This window comes from Leptodactylus fuscus, chromosome 8 (assembly GCF_031893055.1).
Source record: "Leptodactylus fuscus isolate aLepFus1 chromosome 8, aLepFus1.hap2, whole genome shotgun sequence".
In the NCBI taxonomy this organism is placed as follows: Eukaryota; Metazoa; Chordata; class Amphibia; order Anura; family Leptodactylidae; genus Leptodactylus; species Leptodactylus fuscus.
Window position 1 is genome coordinate 9,781,218 of NC_134272.1, and position 17,535 is coordinate 9,798,752.

General features: G+C 45.5%; 1 protein-coding gene across 2 annotated transcripts; it reads right to left on the bottom strand.

The window, feature by feature from the left end:
- Positions 1–583: 583 nt before the first annotated feature.
- On the bottom strand, positions 584–14,154 carry AMDHD2 (amidohydrolase domain containing 2). 2 transcript variants are annotated; one of them, XM_075283957.1, is made up of 11 exons: positions 13,984–14,154; positions 12,706–12,842; positions 11,309–11,448; positions 9,485–9,539; positions 8,617–8,829; positions 8,439–8,527; positions 7,970–8,114; positions 7,783–7,890; positions 6,855–6,923; positions 5,658–5,759; positions 584–860 (listed from the first exon to the last, which is right to left on the bottom strand). In XM_075283957.1, the coding sequence occupies exons 1-11, from the start codon at positions 14,064–14,066 to the stop codon at positions 850–852; spliced, it is 1,152 nt and encodes a 383-aa protein (XP_075140058.1). In that variant the 5' UTR covers positions 14,067–14,154; the 3' UTR covers positions 584–849. The 2 variants fall into 2 exon arrangements, with proteins under 2 accessions (XP_075140058.1, XP_075140057.1); XM_075283956.1 differs by having other exon boundaries at positions 584–3,114.
- Positions 14,155–17,535: the final 3,381 nt, after the last annotated feature.

Genomic DNA, 17,535 nt, shown 5'->3' on the forward strand with positions numbered 1-17,535 from the left:
TAACGTGCACCATTTTTTCTGTCTCCATTTTCATTCATTGATGTTGTCTATCCAGATGCAATTCACAGTTATTAGGTAACTCAGCGCCAATTATATATTGTACTACAGTATATTGTATTGTTCTTCAGCCTTGAATATTAAGTAGTTAGATACAAAATGTCATCCCCTAATATGGGGTATTTGTCAAGGTTTTTGCCATCCTCTGGACAATACATTGCAGGTTGGACTTTCAACCTTATTAAAGGGATCCTCCAGCCTTTGGATATTGATGATTGGTCATCAGTTTAAGTTCAGCAGGGGTAGTCGGTCTGCTCGCATTCACTTGCTTCATAGTATAGTGGCTGCCAATATCAGCTTATAGGTATGAGGTGCTGGGTGTTGGACCCCTGCTGAACTGATATTGATAACCTATATTAAGGATAGATTTACCTGGAGAATCTCTGTACATGACATTGTAATATTCTTCTATCTGTACCTGTGCAGCCTATACTCTACTTTCTATTAAATCCTTCAAAAATGGTGAAGTCTGATATTAAAGAACACAGGAAAGTCCCAGGATAAGCATATTACAGTATATTTAGCCTATGGAAATCAGAATAATAATGACAAATGCTATTAACATGTAATACACAGTCTATAAAGAAGAGTAGACGAGTATTAAGGTACACTGATATATGCAATAAGTGTAATGGCAGCTTAAAGAGGACCGGTCAGTGTGTTCATCCATTTCCAAGAAGAATAACAGAGGAACATCAGAATCCAGAACCCTAAGAAAAGATGCTCCAGAAACTTCTCAGAGACAATGACAGAGCCTCGATATTCTGCTTTGTATAGGAAGGCAATTATAGCTTATAGGACATCTGAAATGGAAGACCCAGATAAAATAAGAAACAGGGTGACTTGGAGAAGAAGGCAGCATATAGCACCATTAGGAGGATACAGCCTTAAGCAGAGAGAGACTGGGGAGACGTTACAAAGAGAAGAGCTGGTATAAAAAGTAATACAGTCAAGAAGCGGAACGGTTGTCCAATCAGGTAATTGCTTTCATATTCTGAGGGGTTTTGAGAAATGAGACCTGCCATGTGATTGGCCAGGACTAACTCCGATGACATTGAGAGTCCAGCTGACTCTGCCCACGCACAGGATGATTGACAGCCTTCTGTATACAGACACGGATACAGGAGAGCTGCCAATCACTGTGTGTGGGGAAGGGGAGAGCGGGACTCTCGCTGTCTCATCTAGGAGGCCGGTTTGGATTCACTGTTTTTTAATGCGAAATCCTGCTCCAAATAACATCCAATGTCAGACGATGTTTTTTAAAGGGGTTTTCCAGGACTTATTCTATCCTCATCAATATGTGTCTAGTGGGGGTCCACCGATCCCCAGTTGGTTGAATAGACCGTTACGTTCCAGTGAGTCCATACCGATCATAGGGGCTTCGATTGGTACTAAAGCCCTTCCCCATTCATCTGAATGGAACTGAGCAGCTGCTGCAACGTGTGGTCAATAAACAAGACGTCACGTGCACAGGAAGGGAATGGCAACGGCCTTTTCAAACCGATCTTTGGGTGTTGGACCCCACCAATCACATATTGGTGACTAGAGATGAGCGAGTACTGTTCGGATCAGCCGATCCGAACAGCACGCTTGCATAGAAATGAATGGACGTAGCCGGCACGCGGGGGGGGGGGGTTTAAGCGGCCGGCCACCGTCAAAGCAGAAGTACCAGGTGCATCCATTCATTTCTATGGAGCGTACTGTTCGGATCGGCTGATCTGAACAGTACTCGCTCATCTCTATTGGTGACCTATCCTAAATCCCCCAAAGGTTTTTGCCGTAATAGATCCCAAAATGAGATTATAGAATTCATTTTGGTAAACTGTACTTGCCAAAATTAGAGCTAGAATCTGCATTCATTATTATACATTTTCTTGTTTTACAGTGGCAGAACCAGTCACAAAACAATAGGTGTAAAATTCTGCAAATACTAAAAAAAAAAAAAAGCACTTTTGTTTTTTTAAATAAATGCAAATGTGGCCCTTGGGTGAGAGGGCCCAAAGTGACGAGGTTTATAAAAGGTGTTCTGGTTTTTTGCAAGTATGCACACAATGGAAGGAGCCATTTTGTAAGCTGAACTGTGAAAGTCTCAAAGAAGTTGGGGGGAAGGGGGTACGTCAAGGCCACCCACTTACTGTATAAGATGCCTCCCCAGGGACGAGAATATAATTGTGAGGAATCCACACTCCATGTAAAACCTGCCATGATACTTAAAAAACAAAACACGGGTCACTTTGTGCTGCAGGGCCTTAGCACAGCATGTGGATAAGATTTGACTTTCATTTATCACGTGGCTCATTTCCTGTTCAGCCCCATTCAAGTGATGGGGATGAGCTGCAATACCAAGCACAGCCACTGTACAACGTGCTTAGTATTCAGTGAGGAGGCTGCAGCGATCACCGGAATGCTGTGGTCTCTCTAACCAGCTGATCAGTAGAGGTCCTAGATCTCAGACATCTCTTGGAAAACCAGTTTCATAAAACATGGCCACCGCCTTTCAGAAACCGCACCACAACTGTATAAGCACCATCACATACATTCAATTGATAAGGCGATGTTCTGTCGGAAGAAAAGACATGTTTTGTTGTTTTTAATCCACCCAACCCCTTTAATGATTGCGGGTCTTTTTAGGATGTTTGTAAACACTTACATACAAGATGGCTGCCTCCACTGTCCACAGGGACAAGCTACGGCAATACCTCTGAGTGCACGTATTGAAATGTACTGATGGCTTTGAAATTATTTGATTGTTATAGCATAGCAACTTATTGCCCACATTGACTTCAGCGGCCCCTTTCTAGTCAATGACCCATAAGGTCTCATCATGTTCAGAAATGGATGACGGCTATTATGCATCATGGCAGAATCAGGACTCTGGCGACATCTAGTGGCCAGCATAAGGTCATGCATAAAAGCAGCCGGTAAATAAGGCACAGGAGCAGAAAATATTCAAAGATGTCTGTCCTAGTGATCCTCAGATTGTCAAGGAGCTCCAGACTTCTTCTCCAGCTATGTAGGTAGCTTTCACGTTCAAGTTGTCATCCAGCTGTATAAAATCTGAAGAACAGGAAAGAAGACAAAGAAAAGTTCTTGAAGGAGGATGAAATGACAAAGGGTTCTCTAGGCACTTAGAGGGGTTTCCTGGGAGTTTTTGAAGATCCATGGGGGAAGTCTGACACTTGGGACCCCTGTGGATCATCTTCCACTTCACAGGCCATGTGGCCGATGATGAAGATCACAGCTCAGTTCCATTCGAATGAATAGGGCTGAGCTAAGAGATTGATGTTAAAGGGGTTGTCCGGCAGCAGAAAATGTTTTGTGAAGTGAGTACAATAGGTTAAAAATTATATAATAAGCATAACCTGACTAACCTCACCAATCCCTCCTGTTACAATACTTACTGGGTCTCTAATTCCTGTCCCTTCTCAAACCACAACTAAATGGCAGAAAAAAAAAATGACCATTTAGGAGGGTCACTGCTTCGGCCATTGATTGGCTGAGTAGGTATTATTTGCCATTTCCTATGGATTGAGACAGAAAAAGGAAGTAGAGACCATCAGGATGGTGCAAGGAGAGATAAGTGGCATGGTGCAAGGAGAGACCAGCAGGATGGTGCAAGGAGAGACCAGCGGCATGGTGCAAGGAGAGACCAGCAGGATGGTGCATGGAGAGATCAGTGGCATGGTGCAAGGAGAGACCAGCAGGATGGTGCAAGGAGAGACCAGCAGGATGGTGCATGGAGAGATCAGTGGCATGGTGCAAGGAGAGACCAGCAGGATGGTGCATGGAGAGATCAGTGGCATGGTGCAAGGAGAGACCAGCAGGATGGTGCAAGGAGAGACCAGCAGGATGGTGCAAGGAGAGATCAGTGGCATGGTGCAAGGAGAGACCAGCAGAATGGTGCAAGGAGAGACCAGCAGGATGGTGCAAGGAGAGACCAGCGGGATGGTGCAAAGAGAGACCAGCGGGATGGTGCAAAGAGAGACCAGCGGCATGGTGCAAGGAGAGACCAGCAGGATGGTGCATGGAGAGATCAGTGGCATGTGCAAGGAGAGACCAGCAGGATGGTGCAAGGAGAGACCAGCGGGATGGTGCAAGGAGAGACCAGTGGGATGGTGCAAGGAGAGACCAGCGGGATGGTGCATGGAGAGATCAGTGTCATGTGCAAGGAGAGACCAGCAGGATGGTGCAAGGAGAGACCAGCAGGATGGTGCAAGGAGAGACCAGCGGGATGGTGCATGGAGAGATCAGTGGCATGTGCAAGGAGAGACCAGCAGGATGGTGCAAGGAGAGACCAGCAGGATGGTGCAAGGAGAGACCAGCGGGATGGTGCATGGAGAGATCAGTGGCATGGTGCATGGAGAGACCAGCAGGATGGTGCAAGGAGAGATAAGTGGCATGGTGCAAGGAGAGACCAGCAGGCTGGTGCAAGGAGAGACCAGCGGGATGGTGCAAAGAGAGACCAGCGGGATGGTGCAAAGAGAGACCAGCGGGATGGTGCAAAGAGAGACCAGCGGGATGGTGCAAAGAGAGACCAGCGGGATGGTGCAAAGAGAGACCAGCGGCATGGTGCAAGGAGAGACCAGCAGGATGGTGCATGGAGAGACCAGCAGGATGGTGCATGGAGAGACCAGCAGGATGGTGCATGGAGAGATCAGTGGCATGGTGCAAGGAGAGACCAGCAGGATGGTGCAAGGAGAGACCAGCAGGATGGTGCAAGGAGAGACCAGCAGGATGGTGCATGGAGAGACCAGCAGGATGGTGCATGGAGAGATCAGTGGCATGGTGCAAGGAGAGACCAGCAGAATGGTGCAAGGAGAGACCAGCAGAATGGTGCAAGGAGAGACCAGCAGAATGGTGCAAGGAGAGACCAGCAGAATGGTGCAAGGAGAGATCAGCGGGATGGTGCAAGAAGAGACCAGCGGGATGGTGCAAGAAGAGATCAGTGGCATGGTGCAAGGAGAGACCAGCAGGATGGTGCAAGGAGAGATCAGCGGCATGGTGCAAGGAGAGATCAGCGGCATGGTGCAAGGAGAGATCAGCGGCATGGTGCAAGGAGAGATCAGCGGCATGGTGCAAGGAGAGATCAGCGGCATGGTGCAAGGAGAGATCAGCGGCATGGTGCAAGGAGAGATCAGTGGCATGGTGCAAGGAGAGATCAGTGGCATGGTGCAAGAAGAGACCAGCGGGATTGTGTAAGTGGGTAGGTATAGGTATAATAAGGGATTGGTAGGGTGAACAAGGCCATATTCATATTTACTATGCTCTGTTTTACACGTAGAAGTACATATAGTCTGGATATTACATAGTGAAGTTGTATTTGTTTTCTACATTCTTATACTTAGTCTTTAGCATATGAGTGTTAGGTAATAAATATATTTTATTATCCTAGACTGACTATACATTGCCATATTGTGGAGTGTAATAGAAACAAGTGGTAATACCAGGAAAAAGGAATGATTAATATGAGTCATTGATATTGTGATGAGATATTAATAACCGCCATATTAATCTTCCTTTTACATTGAACTCCCAGTCCCAATCTTTTTAGGTCATGTGGTTGGGAGATGTTCATATCTACACATAATAAAAAAACAGACCTGCATCTGCTCCAAAATCTAATGTCCCCTTGCGATGCTGCAGGCCCAGAAGTTGTGCGGGATGTAGAGATGCTGCTTCTAAAGCTTCTTCCACTGTGCAACCTGCCAGGAGATACAATAAGTGGTTCAGATACTGGTGGCCTTTCCTTAGAGTCTGTCACCTATTTCGGATGGATGGGGGTCTGACACCTATAACCCCCGCTGATTAGATGTTTTCACATCTAATGGTGCAGCAGGACCACTGCATATTTTATTGAGCTGCCTGCAGTTCTATAAACAGCTGATTGGTGGGGGTGCCGGATGTTGGACTCCATTGACCCATAACTGATAATCTTTCCTAAGGGTATGACGTCAAATTTGATCGTCGACAACCCCTTCAGGACTGTAATTCTAATAAAGCTGGCCATACATTTGTTTAATGTCAGCATACTGATTTTGGGACGGGGTTTACTGAGAATATAATCTACAGACAAAAGTCCCCTTGCATATGGTGACACAAGAAGTGGGCAGGTCAATCTAACGTTCCCATGAGATAAGCAGTGTTAGATTTATCTGGAATAAGGAGAGATATTCATCATTTTTTCTGTCTAGTGCAGAGGTCGGCCATCTTTGACAATCCAGCTGCTGTGAAACTACAACTCCCAGCATGCCTACTTGCACTGATGTACCTGGAACTTCCATAGAAGCATGCTGGGAGTTGAAGTTTTAGCAGTTGGAGTGCTAAAGGTTGCTGACCCTTGTCCCAGTAATTAACAAGTGTACAGGATATCCCAAATAACCAGTGAAATGTTATATAGCGTATATTGTGGTAGATATCTACCATGTGCCTGCAGTTGTCTATCTACCAAGTGAAAGAAAGCAAGCAGGAAGAGCACAGAATAATGAATGAACAGATCACCAAGGCCAGTCTGCCTGAGGCCTTATAACATGCCAGCTGTCAATACATGATTTCATTTAACCCCGGCAGCAAAATCAATACCCACAACATGAGGCACGCACAGCGGGAGTCACTACTGCGTATGAGGGTCAATGGAGAAGATTTATTTTAATGACATAGGAGTTGTGTAAAACACCCCAGCTACTACAATGCCACAGAAATCTATTGTTTTCTATCCTGCTTACAGTATGGCCACAGACACGTCCATGATGTCAATGCCCTCACAATGGTTCATATGTAAAATTATAGGTGCCACTTACCTGTAGCTTCATGAAAATGCCGCACACACATATCCATTGTAGCTATGCTGCCTGCCAGGGTGCGAGTTCCTTAAAGTGTAAATGACAAAATAAAAAGCTAACCAAGCAATCTTGAGATGCTATGCATTGCACCATACTGAATATACTGAATAGTGTATTGAAATCTGCAATTGTCTGGAAACCATCAGCAAGCAGGTTGACTCATCTTTGATGCTCCCAGTACATATGCATTTCTGGGATGAATCTGAGGTCAGTATACATTTGCTTCATTGCAAATGTCCTCAACAGTGCGGTGAAGCTGAGGTATGTGGACCTGTCTGTACACCATGGCTTCACCATAGACATGCACCAGTTTGGTTTCCCTTAAAGGGGTTTTCCAGGGTTAACAACCGATGACCTATCCTATAATTGAACATCAGCAGGCTCTAAAACCTGGGACCATCAACCAGCTATTTGGAAAGGCCACAGCATTCAGGTGAGTGCTGCGGTCTCTTCACAACTGACCATGCAGTGCTATACATTTGTGTAATGCCTCTGCTTGGTCTTGCCATTCACTTGTATGGGATTGAGTTGCGCCCGTGTGACCAATGAGCAATCAGTGCCATCTGGTTCCCGGGTATCAGACCCCCACTGATCTTTAAATGATGACCTAGCCTACTGAATAAGTCCTGGAAAACCCCTTTAAAAGAGGTGTGCAATCCCTATCCCTATACTGTATATATAGGCACTTTACAGAGTCCAGTTCAGGTGGTTAAAACCGTATCAAAACAACATTGGAAAACACTACATGCAGTTTTTGTTGCAGTTTCTTAATTTCACAGTAACATGTTTCCCCAGTAAAAAACACACTGCACCAAAACTGTACGAAGTTATTCCAATGCAGTTTGACTCGTTTCTGAAATGTAGTTTTTCAGGTATGACAACTCACCAGCAACATAAGCATTGAAACCATCGATCAATATTTCCTGCTGACCTAGGGTGTGTCTGCCTGGCCCGAGTCCCATGGCCATGATGGCGTCTGTCACCAGGACCAGACCTAAAATGCACCAAGATATGTGAATAATGATTGTGTCATGTGATGCGACTCCTTGCCCATCTATGCCAGTTATACTCACCATTGGGGTGGGCACGATGGGCTATCCTTAGAGCGGCAGGGTTAGTGTGTATACCATCTGCAATCATCCCATAATACACCGTCCTCCCGGCAGGAATTCGATCACTTGTCAGTAGGCCCACGATCCCAGGGTCACGGTGATGGAACTGTGAAAACATGGTGAAAAATGACTAGTAATGCAACATTAAATAGAGCACTGAGCATGGCTGATGGGAACAGGGGACACAGACTGCATTTAGATACACAATGAGACAAGACATGGCTAATAGACACATGCTCAGGCTCTGGCCCTCAGGACTCCAGCCGAATTTCTATGGCACTTTCAATGTTTATCCATGCACAGTGGCTCATCCGTACGTTCTTCTGTGCTTGGTATCATAGATCAGCTCCATTCTGTGCCAGGCATGGCCACACAATATGGATAAGCCTCTATGCCACTTTACTGAAGCAGTCAGAAGATGAAGACATACCGGCAGCATGGCATTGAAGAGATGTGTAATAAAGGAGGCCCCAGATTTTACAGCATCTTCTGCCTGAGATAAATTGGCCACAGAGTGACCTGGAGACAGACAATGGACGTTATATATCTTATAGCAGAAGCCTTTTCTTCTAGAGATCTGTAGAGTAATGGAGTTTGTGTGCACACACCTAAGGAGACACATACGCCGCGCTTCACCAGCTCTTGGATAACCTCATTGCTCTTTCCCATCTCAGGGGCAAGAGTGACAATATTAACACCATCCAAAGTCCCATAGGTGTCCAGGAGCTCGGAGAAACCCCCCTCACTGAAAGAGCGCAGACAATGCTCCGGGTGGGCTCCTTTCTTCTCTGCGCTGATGTAAGGACCCTCCAGATGGATACCTGTGGGCCAGTAAAGGTAGAGTAAGAATAATAATGATGTCTAGATTCATCATGAAAAGGGTTATTAAGATTATAAGAAAGCAGCAGCGTCACACTTAGGCTGCCTCTGGTACTGCAGCTCATCTCTACTGATATGAAGGGGCTGAGATACAAGATCACAGCCATGTTTTTCCTATTACCTACAATCCCTTTAACCAGGACTCAAGGAACACAAGATGTACATTTAAAGAAATTAAAAGGCATTGTTCCATTATGTACACTGATCCCCGTCCTGTGGCTAGGGAATAAGTGTTTGATGGTAAGGGGCCCGATTGCTGGGATCACCAGTGGAGGAAGAGGGGGGGGGGGGGGGAGACCGAAATCTCCCCTAAGGCCTCCTTGTTAATGGAGCACCAGTGCGCTTGTGTGATCAGCGCTCCATTCACATGTATGGGGCTGCATGTGCCTTACAGTCCTGGTAACCCAATAGAAGTGACGCTCCATTCATAAGAAGAGCTTATGGGGATTTTCACCAATTAGGTCCCCAGCGACGCTTATCCCCTGTCCTGTAGATAGGGAATAAGTGACCATAGCAGGACAACCCCTTTAACCATAGCTGTAAATCACTGCAGCTATAAATAACTAAACCTATGGAAATAGAGTTTGCAATCATTACCTAACACTCCAGCACCTCCTGGTCCACCGTCTCCTATAGATATCTGTGGAAGCACCTGTAGAGCAAAAAAACAAAATAATTTGCATTAACATTATGAAGAATAGAGCCTAAAAAACAAACAACCCAAAATATCCATGATCCTTGTTTGTCAATTCAAGTCACCAGTCGGGGGGCTGCATTTCCATCAGAAATCAATACAGACGTTGCAGCATGGTGCTTTTCATTTAAATCTTTTGGAAATACTGAAAGCGCTGAGCACAAAACATTCTACAGTTAAAGGTGCTTTATTGGACTTCTATATTGGTGATATATGTGATTGTAGTGATCTGACATCTGGGACCCCATAGATTAGCTGATTGAAGAGATTGCAGCATGCAACAAGCCCAGCGCCGTACATTGTGTAGTGGCTGTGCTTGGTACTGCAATGCAGTTGTGTTTACTTGAATGGGACGGAGCTGCTGCTGTACTTTGTGACTGATGAACAGGGCACTACAGGCACAGGGAAGAAGCCACAGCCCTCGTGAACAACGCAGTCTCTTAAAACAACATTGGACTCCCGCCATTGGAATGGCATTGGACCCCTGTCATTCATATATTGATGACCTAGTCTAAGGATAAGCCATGAATATGACAGGTGATGGCTCCAGGGAGCAAAATTATATGGACAGTAATTAAAGGAATCTTCCACTTTAGACATCCATGGCATACAGGATTGATCAAGATGGGTTCCACCTCTGAAATACCCATCTATCTCAAGATTGTGAGGGGTGGCCTGTACGAGGCAGCGCCCTTGGTCAACTGTTCGTGCTAATCCCATAGAAGAGAATGAAGAGAACTGTGCACATGAGCGACCCCGTTTCCAATGATTCTCTGCCTTCATGCAATTGCTGGCACCCGAAACAGGACAGGGATTGGAGTAGCCCCTTTTATCCACATAGATGTAAGTGCCACGGGTGGAACCCAATCCTATCAGATGTGTTGTGAAGTGGAAATACCCCTTTAAAGCTCAAGTCACAAAAAAGGAAGGAGGGACACCCCATAATTTTATGCGCAAGCCTGCATAGTATTGCCTTTGAGTATCTTTATGTGTAGCTATGTGCATCTATTATGCACCTCATGTAGTTCTAATATATTCTGCAGCATAACTAAACAGAACAAAGATGGAAGGTCAACTCCAACGCCCACAATCCAGTTTCTGGCACATACCCCAGGATCAATGATCATGGAATGAAAGTGCATGCTGTAAAGCTCATACAGCAATAGAATAATTCCTGCACTAAGGCCAAAGGTTTACATTCTGTAAGGCTAGGAGTGAAGTGGACTGGATCGATACCTAAGTAGTAGTGATATAATACAGCAGTGCAGCCGCATTTATAGTCATCTCCGAGCCTTGCAGCGCTGAGGCCCAAACAAGGATGACAACTGCATAGAGCTGTATGTTCTCCATGTGTTAGTGTCAGATTCCACAGTTTCCTCCCACACTTCGAAAACATCCTTATAAGTAAACATGGCATCTATAAAATGATACACTATACAAATGTACAACACTGAACATGGCGAATACGAAAGGCTGCGGCCGCTTCAAACAGCTGATCGGCGAGGAGCCTGGGACAGATGATCAATTATTTAGCCTCTGAAACCGCTATAATAAAAATAATCTGTGTACATTGTTGCTGTTATAGAAGCAACATGGGAATCTAGAAGGATAGATAAAGAAGAAAACGCAGCAAGGAAATGAGACATCCTACAAAGGTCATTGAATAATTTGGTCTTGTATTAGAGATCAGTATGTGGCGCCATTCGTATCTTTAGAAAATCCTGTACCTTATAGTAGACAGATGAGGGTGAAGTTACAATGGTTGGACAGAAAGAGGTCACACCATGTGGGAGGATATTGCGAGCCACCAGAGAAATCCCTTGCGCTACTTCATCCGCTTCCTGGGAAAAATCCACGCCAAATCCTCCTAAAGGAAGTCAAGAATGAAAAGGAAGGAAAAGGTTTCCATAAATCACAGCAATGGATAAGACACTGCCATCAGAATAGTCTAGAGCAAGAGCAAACCCATCCGAATAATTCTGTCATGTCCTACTCTTTGTCCTCATTGTAACCTGCACCATATTCAGAATAGGATAGTTATATAGGAATATGGGTTTTCTTCCTGGATATAAATCAGAAATTTCCCAATCATTGACAGATTCTGATAAAGGGAAGAAATTGCTACATGGAGTAAATCAGAAATGTGTTAGGCTTCATATTATACAAAGATTAATGGGGTACTCTTATAAAAAGTTTCCTCTGCATTTGCGTGGGTGTCCTCCGGGTATTCCAGTTTCATCCCGCACTCCAAAGACATACTGATAGGAAATGTAGATTGTGACCCTATAGGGGGCAGTGATTGAGAATACCTGTAAAGCGCTGCGGAATATGTTGGCGCTATGCAAGTAAGCAAAATAAAATAAAAATAAAGTGAGGTATCTCAATAGGATTTGCTGTCACTTTATGTTCAGTGGTGAGTTCTAGGACCACCACCAATCCTGGCAAAGAAGAGACAGAAATGCTGGTGTAGAGATGTGTCCCCTTCACTCCGTTTTCACTGCACAGTGGTAACCTGACTTCCCGCTTTTCAGGGAGTTGCAACATGGCCCCTTCAATTGACTGCAGGTACTTGTACACCTGCATTGCAAGGAGGGTCACCATGCAAGCAAAAAAAACCTAGAAGGGGATGATGTGTTAGCACCAGCACTGCGTCCCCTTCATTCTCAAAATCAGTGAGGGCATCTCCACTCATCAGGACATATCCTAGCAATAAGACATCCCTTTATAAGATGGAATCCTTGAAAGGGATCCAGGATCGCCTCCTATGCTCCCTGTGTTTTACTGCTGATGAACTACAGGTTTCCAGACCGGTTCTGACCCCAAATTTTCTGATCAGAACCAGCACCTGGCCCGTGGCAGAGCAACTCGGGATCTGGATGCTCGATCCAATCATGTGACCTGGTGTTGGAATCAGCCCGGAACCTGTGATGTGCCCACACATCGAATCAAGTGAAAATGATTGTGGAAACCCTCCCAGGAGAACCCCTTTAAGTTTGATGGACTGCTGGCATCCTATCTCACCATGTGACACCTTTGGGGCTTTCAAAAGCCGTCAAGTAATCCCCCTTCCCCATGTAAATAAGCACAAGCAAGTGAGAGGCTCATCTCCATGTCAGTCGCTCACCATTGATCTGGACGTCAATGAATCCCGGAGCAATGATTCTTCCCTGGCAGTCCACCTGAACGTCAGCGGCGCCTTTTTCATCGAAGAAGAGTTTTTCGGGATTAAGAATCTTTCCTTGTCTCACCCACAGATCCTCCCTGTAGGATTAAGGGAAAGAGATATTACATCTGTTACACCAGAGTTAGCCTTTTCAATAGAAGTACCCCCTAGTGAGAAAACGTCCCATCCGAGTACCCCCAAAATAAGGCGTCATTTGGAGCCCCAGTGTCCCCAAGTGTATTACACCAGTACTCTCAGTGCCCCTATATATTATAATCGCCTCACAGTGCTTCCATGTATAATACAATGTCACCCCCCCCCCTCTATAATATAATGGCCTCACAGTGCTTCCATGTATAATACAATGTCACCCCCCCCCTCTATAATATAATGGCCTCACAGTGCTTCCATGTATAATACAATGTCACCCCCCCCCTCTATAATATAATGGCCTCACAGTGCTTCCATGTATAATACAATGTCACCCCCCCCCCCCTCTATAATATAATGGCCTCACAGTGCTTCCATGTATAATACAATGTCACCCCCCCCCTCTATAATATAATGGCCTCACAGTGCTTCCATGTATAATACAATGTCACCCCCCCCCTCTATAATATAATGGCCTCACAGTGCTTCCATGTATAATACAATGTCACCCCCCCCCTCTATAATATAATGGCCTCACAGTGCTTCCATGTATAATACAATGGAATACCGCCTCTGGCGCTTCCACCGCATATAGCCAGCTGTATACCTGCCCCTAGTCTAAGGCCCGATTCATACACGTGTAACATTTGAGCCCAGGTCGGTAGACCCACAGTGTAATAATATGGACACATAGATGCACACGTAATATACCCTGCATCTGATTCTGTGTGACACCAGACCGCTCTGCAGTCACGGACCAAATTAAAGGGATTCTTCTATAATCTGCACATTCCTATGGGCTCATATTGACCATTTGTCCTCCATTTCTGCAGATTATTTTGGCTATAACACAGGTAAACATTCCCCAGACCTGGCCATAGACAGCCATGTCTAACCCTATCCAGGGCAGATTCAGAAGGCCAAAAGAGGAGGAGTTTTCTACAGCAGCCAATCAGATTCCCGCTTCCATTTCTGAGAGGTTCGATGGAACATGAAAGCAGCGTCCTGATTGGTTGCTAGGGGCAACCGTTCCACTTTTGATTGGCCGCTATCTTATTAACCCTCCCCGCACTGTTCTGCAGCACTCACCATTGTAGTTTATGGTCTCTGAGGATCCGGCAGTTCCTGAACTGGACGATGGGGGCGTCAGACACGGACTTATTGGAAGGCATGGCTGTGTATCACTCTCCTGCCTTGTAACCCTCTCCTTCCCTCATCCTCCCCCATCCAGCCTTTCTCTCGTAGAAAAACCTAAGTCCAGTCACATGAGTCCGAATCACGTGACAGGACATCTGACAGGTCACATGACGCGGGTGACGATGGCGGCCATCTTGGGAAGGTCATTTCAGCCATCTTAGGGAGGTCACACGTTGTTACGAACCATTTTCACGCCTCTTTGCTAATGAATGCGATTGGTGTATACGTGCAGGAGATATGTCGGGTTATAATCTACAGCTCCTCATATCGGATTAGGTGTCAAATGGCCAAACCACGCCCATACACCCGATGGTGTCATGTCTAGTGAAGCCCCGCCCACTTTGGGGGGATTTGGGCGTAGGGTCTATAATGGTGAAGTGATTTGTTTCTTTAGTAAATATATTCTTTATAGGAATGTGATGATACAAGACAGGAGGAAATAGAACAGATTAAGGATAGGGAGAAGCAGCCATTGTGACCACAACACCCGTCATATGACCAAAATCGCACTTTCTTTAGGCTACATCGTATCCGTGAATAGCCGGACATGTGAATGAGGCCTTCTCTTTTTTTTATATAGATTATGAGCCCCCTATAGGGATCACAATGGACATTTTTTTCCCTATCAGTATGTCTTTTTAGAATGGGAGGAAATCCACGCAAACACGCGGAGAACATACAAACTCCTTGCAGATGTTGTTCCTGGCAGGATTCAAACCCAGGACTCCAGCGCTGCAAGGCTGCAGTGCTACCCACTGAGCCAGCGTATTGCCCCATGGTGTAAACCTTCTCGTGTTTGCCTATACTGCGACTTCTTGTAGTGATACTAGTTGACTATTGAGTGACCGCTGAAGTTCCAATAAATACAATGATTTGTATAGAAGATGTTTGTGGGCTGCAGCGGTCACTCAATAGTTAAAATCCACCTGCAGCGCTAAAAAAAGTTGCAGCATAGCCCTGGCCTAAGCTTAGATTTACACGACCAGGGTGCAAAACGCCATGACACAATGTCCACTTTAGCGGTACATTACAGCAGACTGTCAAAATATCGGCCATGTGAATAGTCCCCATTCACAGACATTGAAATTAAATTAATTCAATGATTATTATTTTTGACGGACAATTTTTAAGCATGTGAATATAGTGTTACTTCCTTGGATTGTTGGAAACAGAAATCTCTTCCACCCCCGCGACCACCCTCCCCACCCCAACAACCCCCGTGCGCCTAGTGTCCTGGTGTGCATAGGGACTGCAGTCTGCGGGTCATGCATGGCGTGCTAGGGGAAGACAGCGGTTTGGGGAAGTGTGTCCCAGTCACTCCTTCCTTTTCCCACCCCCGGCGGACTTATCTCTCCAGGCCGGGCAGCGGGCTCGACCAATGGCTACCTGCTGTGTACTCCGCATATGCGACGCCATGTTCTTCCTGTCGCTCGGCGGCCGGCTTGAGCTTCTATAGCTCCGCCCCCTCTCTAGCGCGCATTGTCCATTGCCCCGCACGTGATGTGAACCTATTGAAGGCCAACCGAAAGAGCCGGGCTGACGTCATCTCAGGTCCTGCAGCGGAGCCGGAGCAGACTTTCGCCGGTAACATTCGGGATTTTGGGGGCTGGAGCGGTATACGAAGTAGCCTATCTTTCCTTCCCGGTGGCCATCCAGGTATGTGTGAAATCTCACGCTAATCCATTCAGCCGTTTGGGTGTCATTGAGGAACAAACATTCAAACACACAAATAGTAGGAGATTATATATATATATATATGTGTGTATATATATGTGTGTGTGTATATATATATATATATATGTGTATACTTCCTTTATGATTGGACAATACAGTGGGACTAATAATCATCTTACAGTAAGGTCCTATCCATTGGCCGGTGGGCAGTTTGTTATAAGCATTGTAGTTTTTGGCACACCACTTTGGGCACTGCAAGGTACAACTACCGAATTCCTACATATTTTACATGTTGTGTTTAATTACATACTGAATTTTGCACCCACTATACAAATGTGACTTGTAATTCATTGTTAAACCTTTAGGGGGCAGACCTTGAGCATCTGGCCACATGTGATAAATATATGCACTGTGCTGCTCATTCTAAAATGGAAAGTCTATATTTATACCCAATTATCTTCCAGACCTATTGTGATTGGATTTAATTGGGCGAGCCCCCTTCGCTGGCTTGTAAATTGGTCTCCGGCTGTGGATTTCCATACAGGAGGATGCTGCAGTAATGAATAGTGTGCATACGCGGCAAGCATTAGCAGTGATGGACCAAGGCTGGTAGCCTGCATTATGCACAGCTCTAATACCTGGAACAGGCGGCGGTGTAATATCCACGCACATGAATAATCCATGAATCATGGTGCACTACTGTTCACATCACGGCTGTGAATCCCTTGGTGTTGTCTCGCTGTAGCAGTACTATGTTGAATTCGAGTCATACTCCGTCTTCTGACGTGTCACTCAGTGAGGGGGGTCTTGTTGTCTGTAATAGGCATTATATTGAGAGGGGGGGTGAAGAGGATTGTAGACTGAAGACAAAAAGCAAGGATCTGGAAGGAGCACCACAGCTTCTCAGGGTGCAGCTCTTCATCACTTTCATAATCTGACATCTCTTTGATATGTTATGTGTGGTCAGGTGAACCTTCCCTTTAACATTACTTATGATGGAGGGGATTTTAAAGGGGTTGGCCAAGTGTGTGAGATGAGATCGGAGATGCGCTGGAAACAGGGCAGAATGTATTTTTTGCCTTCATTTAACCCATTCTTAGTCTCAAATATCTCAGAATCCGACGCCTTAAGGTTATGTTCACGGCCAGCACTGTATTACAGGGTTTCCTGCTTTGGACATACAAATGATCTTCAGAGCAGAGGACCCCCTATTGACTTATACAGTATATGTTGAAAGGACAACCCTTTAAGGTTCCAAGTACCCTTTTATAACCCATAAGTAAGCTCCCTGCAGCCTGTGATGGTTGCGATAGAACATACCAAAACAGGAAATAACGTGGAGCAGTTACACCATTTTCTGTTATAATTTCCTCAGAACATTGGATGGGTAAGTGGCCGTACTTCAGTGCAGTTTGGATGAGGAATTATGGACGTGTTAAGACTAAGCATTCCCAAGAAGTACCCCAGCGATGTTCTGTGTAATGCACATGTATAACACTTGGCAGTAACCACCATGTCACACATCCCCCTCCCTAGAAGCTCTGAGTCCAGTGGCCAGCCAGAAAGGCTACAACAAATCCAGACAGCTCAGATCTGTGGCCGGTTCTGACCTCTATTCCACATGTATTACGGACTGGCATCTACCTGTATCAGCTGCTCCAACCTTCAGATTTTGTTTGGCATCTTCTTAGATTTCCATAGAGTTATGATCGCTCCACAGTAGGCTTCACTTGCAATGTTTGCCCTGAAACAAATCAATATTGTGTAGGA

Coding starts and splice junctions, on each gene's coding strand:
- AMDHD2 (XM_075283956.1), bottom strand. CDS start 14,066: ATGCCTTCCAATAAGTCCGTGTCTGACGCCCCCATCGTCCAGTTCAGG. Junction 8,115..8,438: donor TCTTCAATGCCATGCTGCCG/GTATGTCTTCAT, acceptor ATGTTTTCACAG/TTCCATCACCGTGACCCTGG. Junction 3,115..5,657: donor AGATTTTGGAGCAGATGCAG/GTCTGTTTTTTT, acceptor CCTGTTCTTCAG/ATTTTATACAGCTGGATGAC.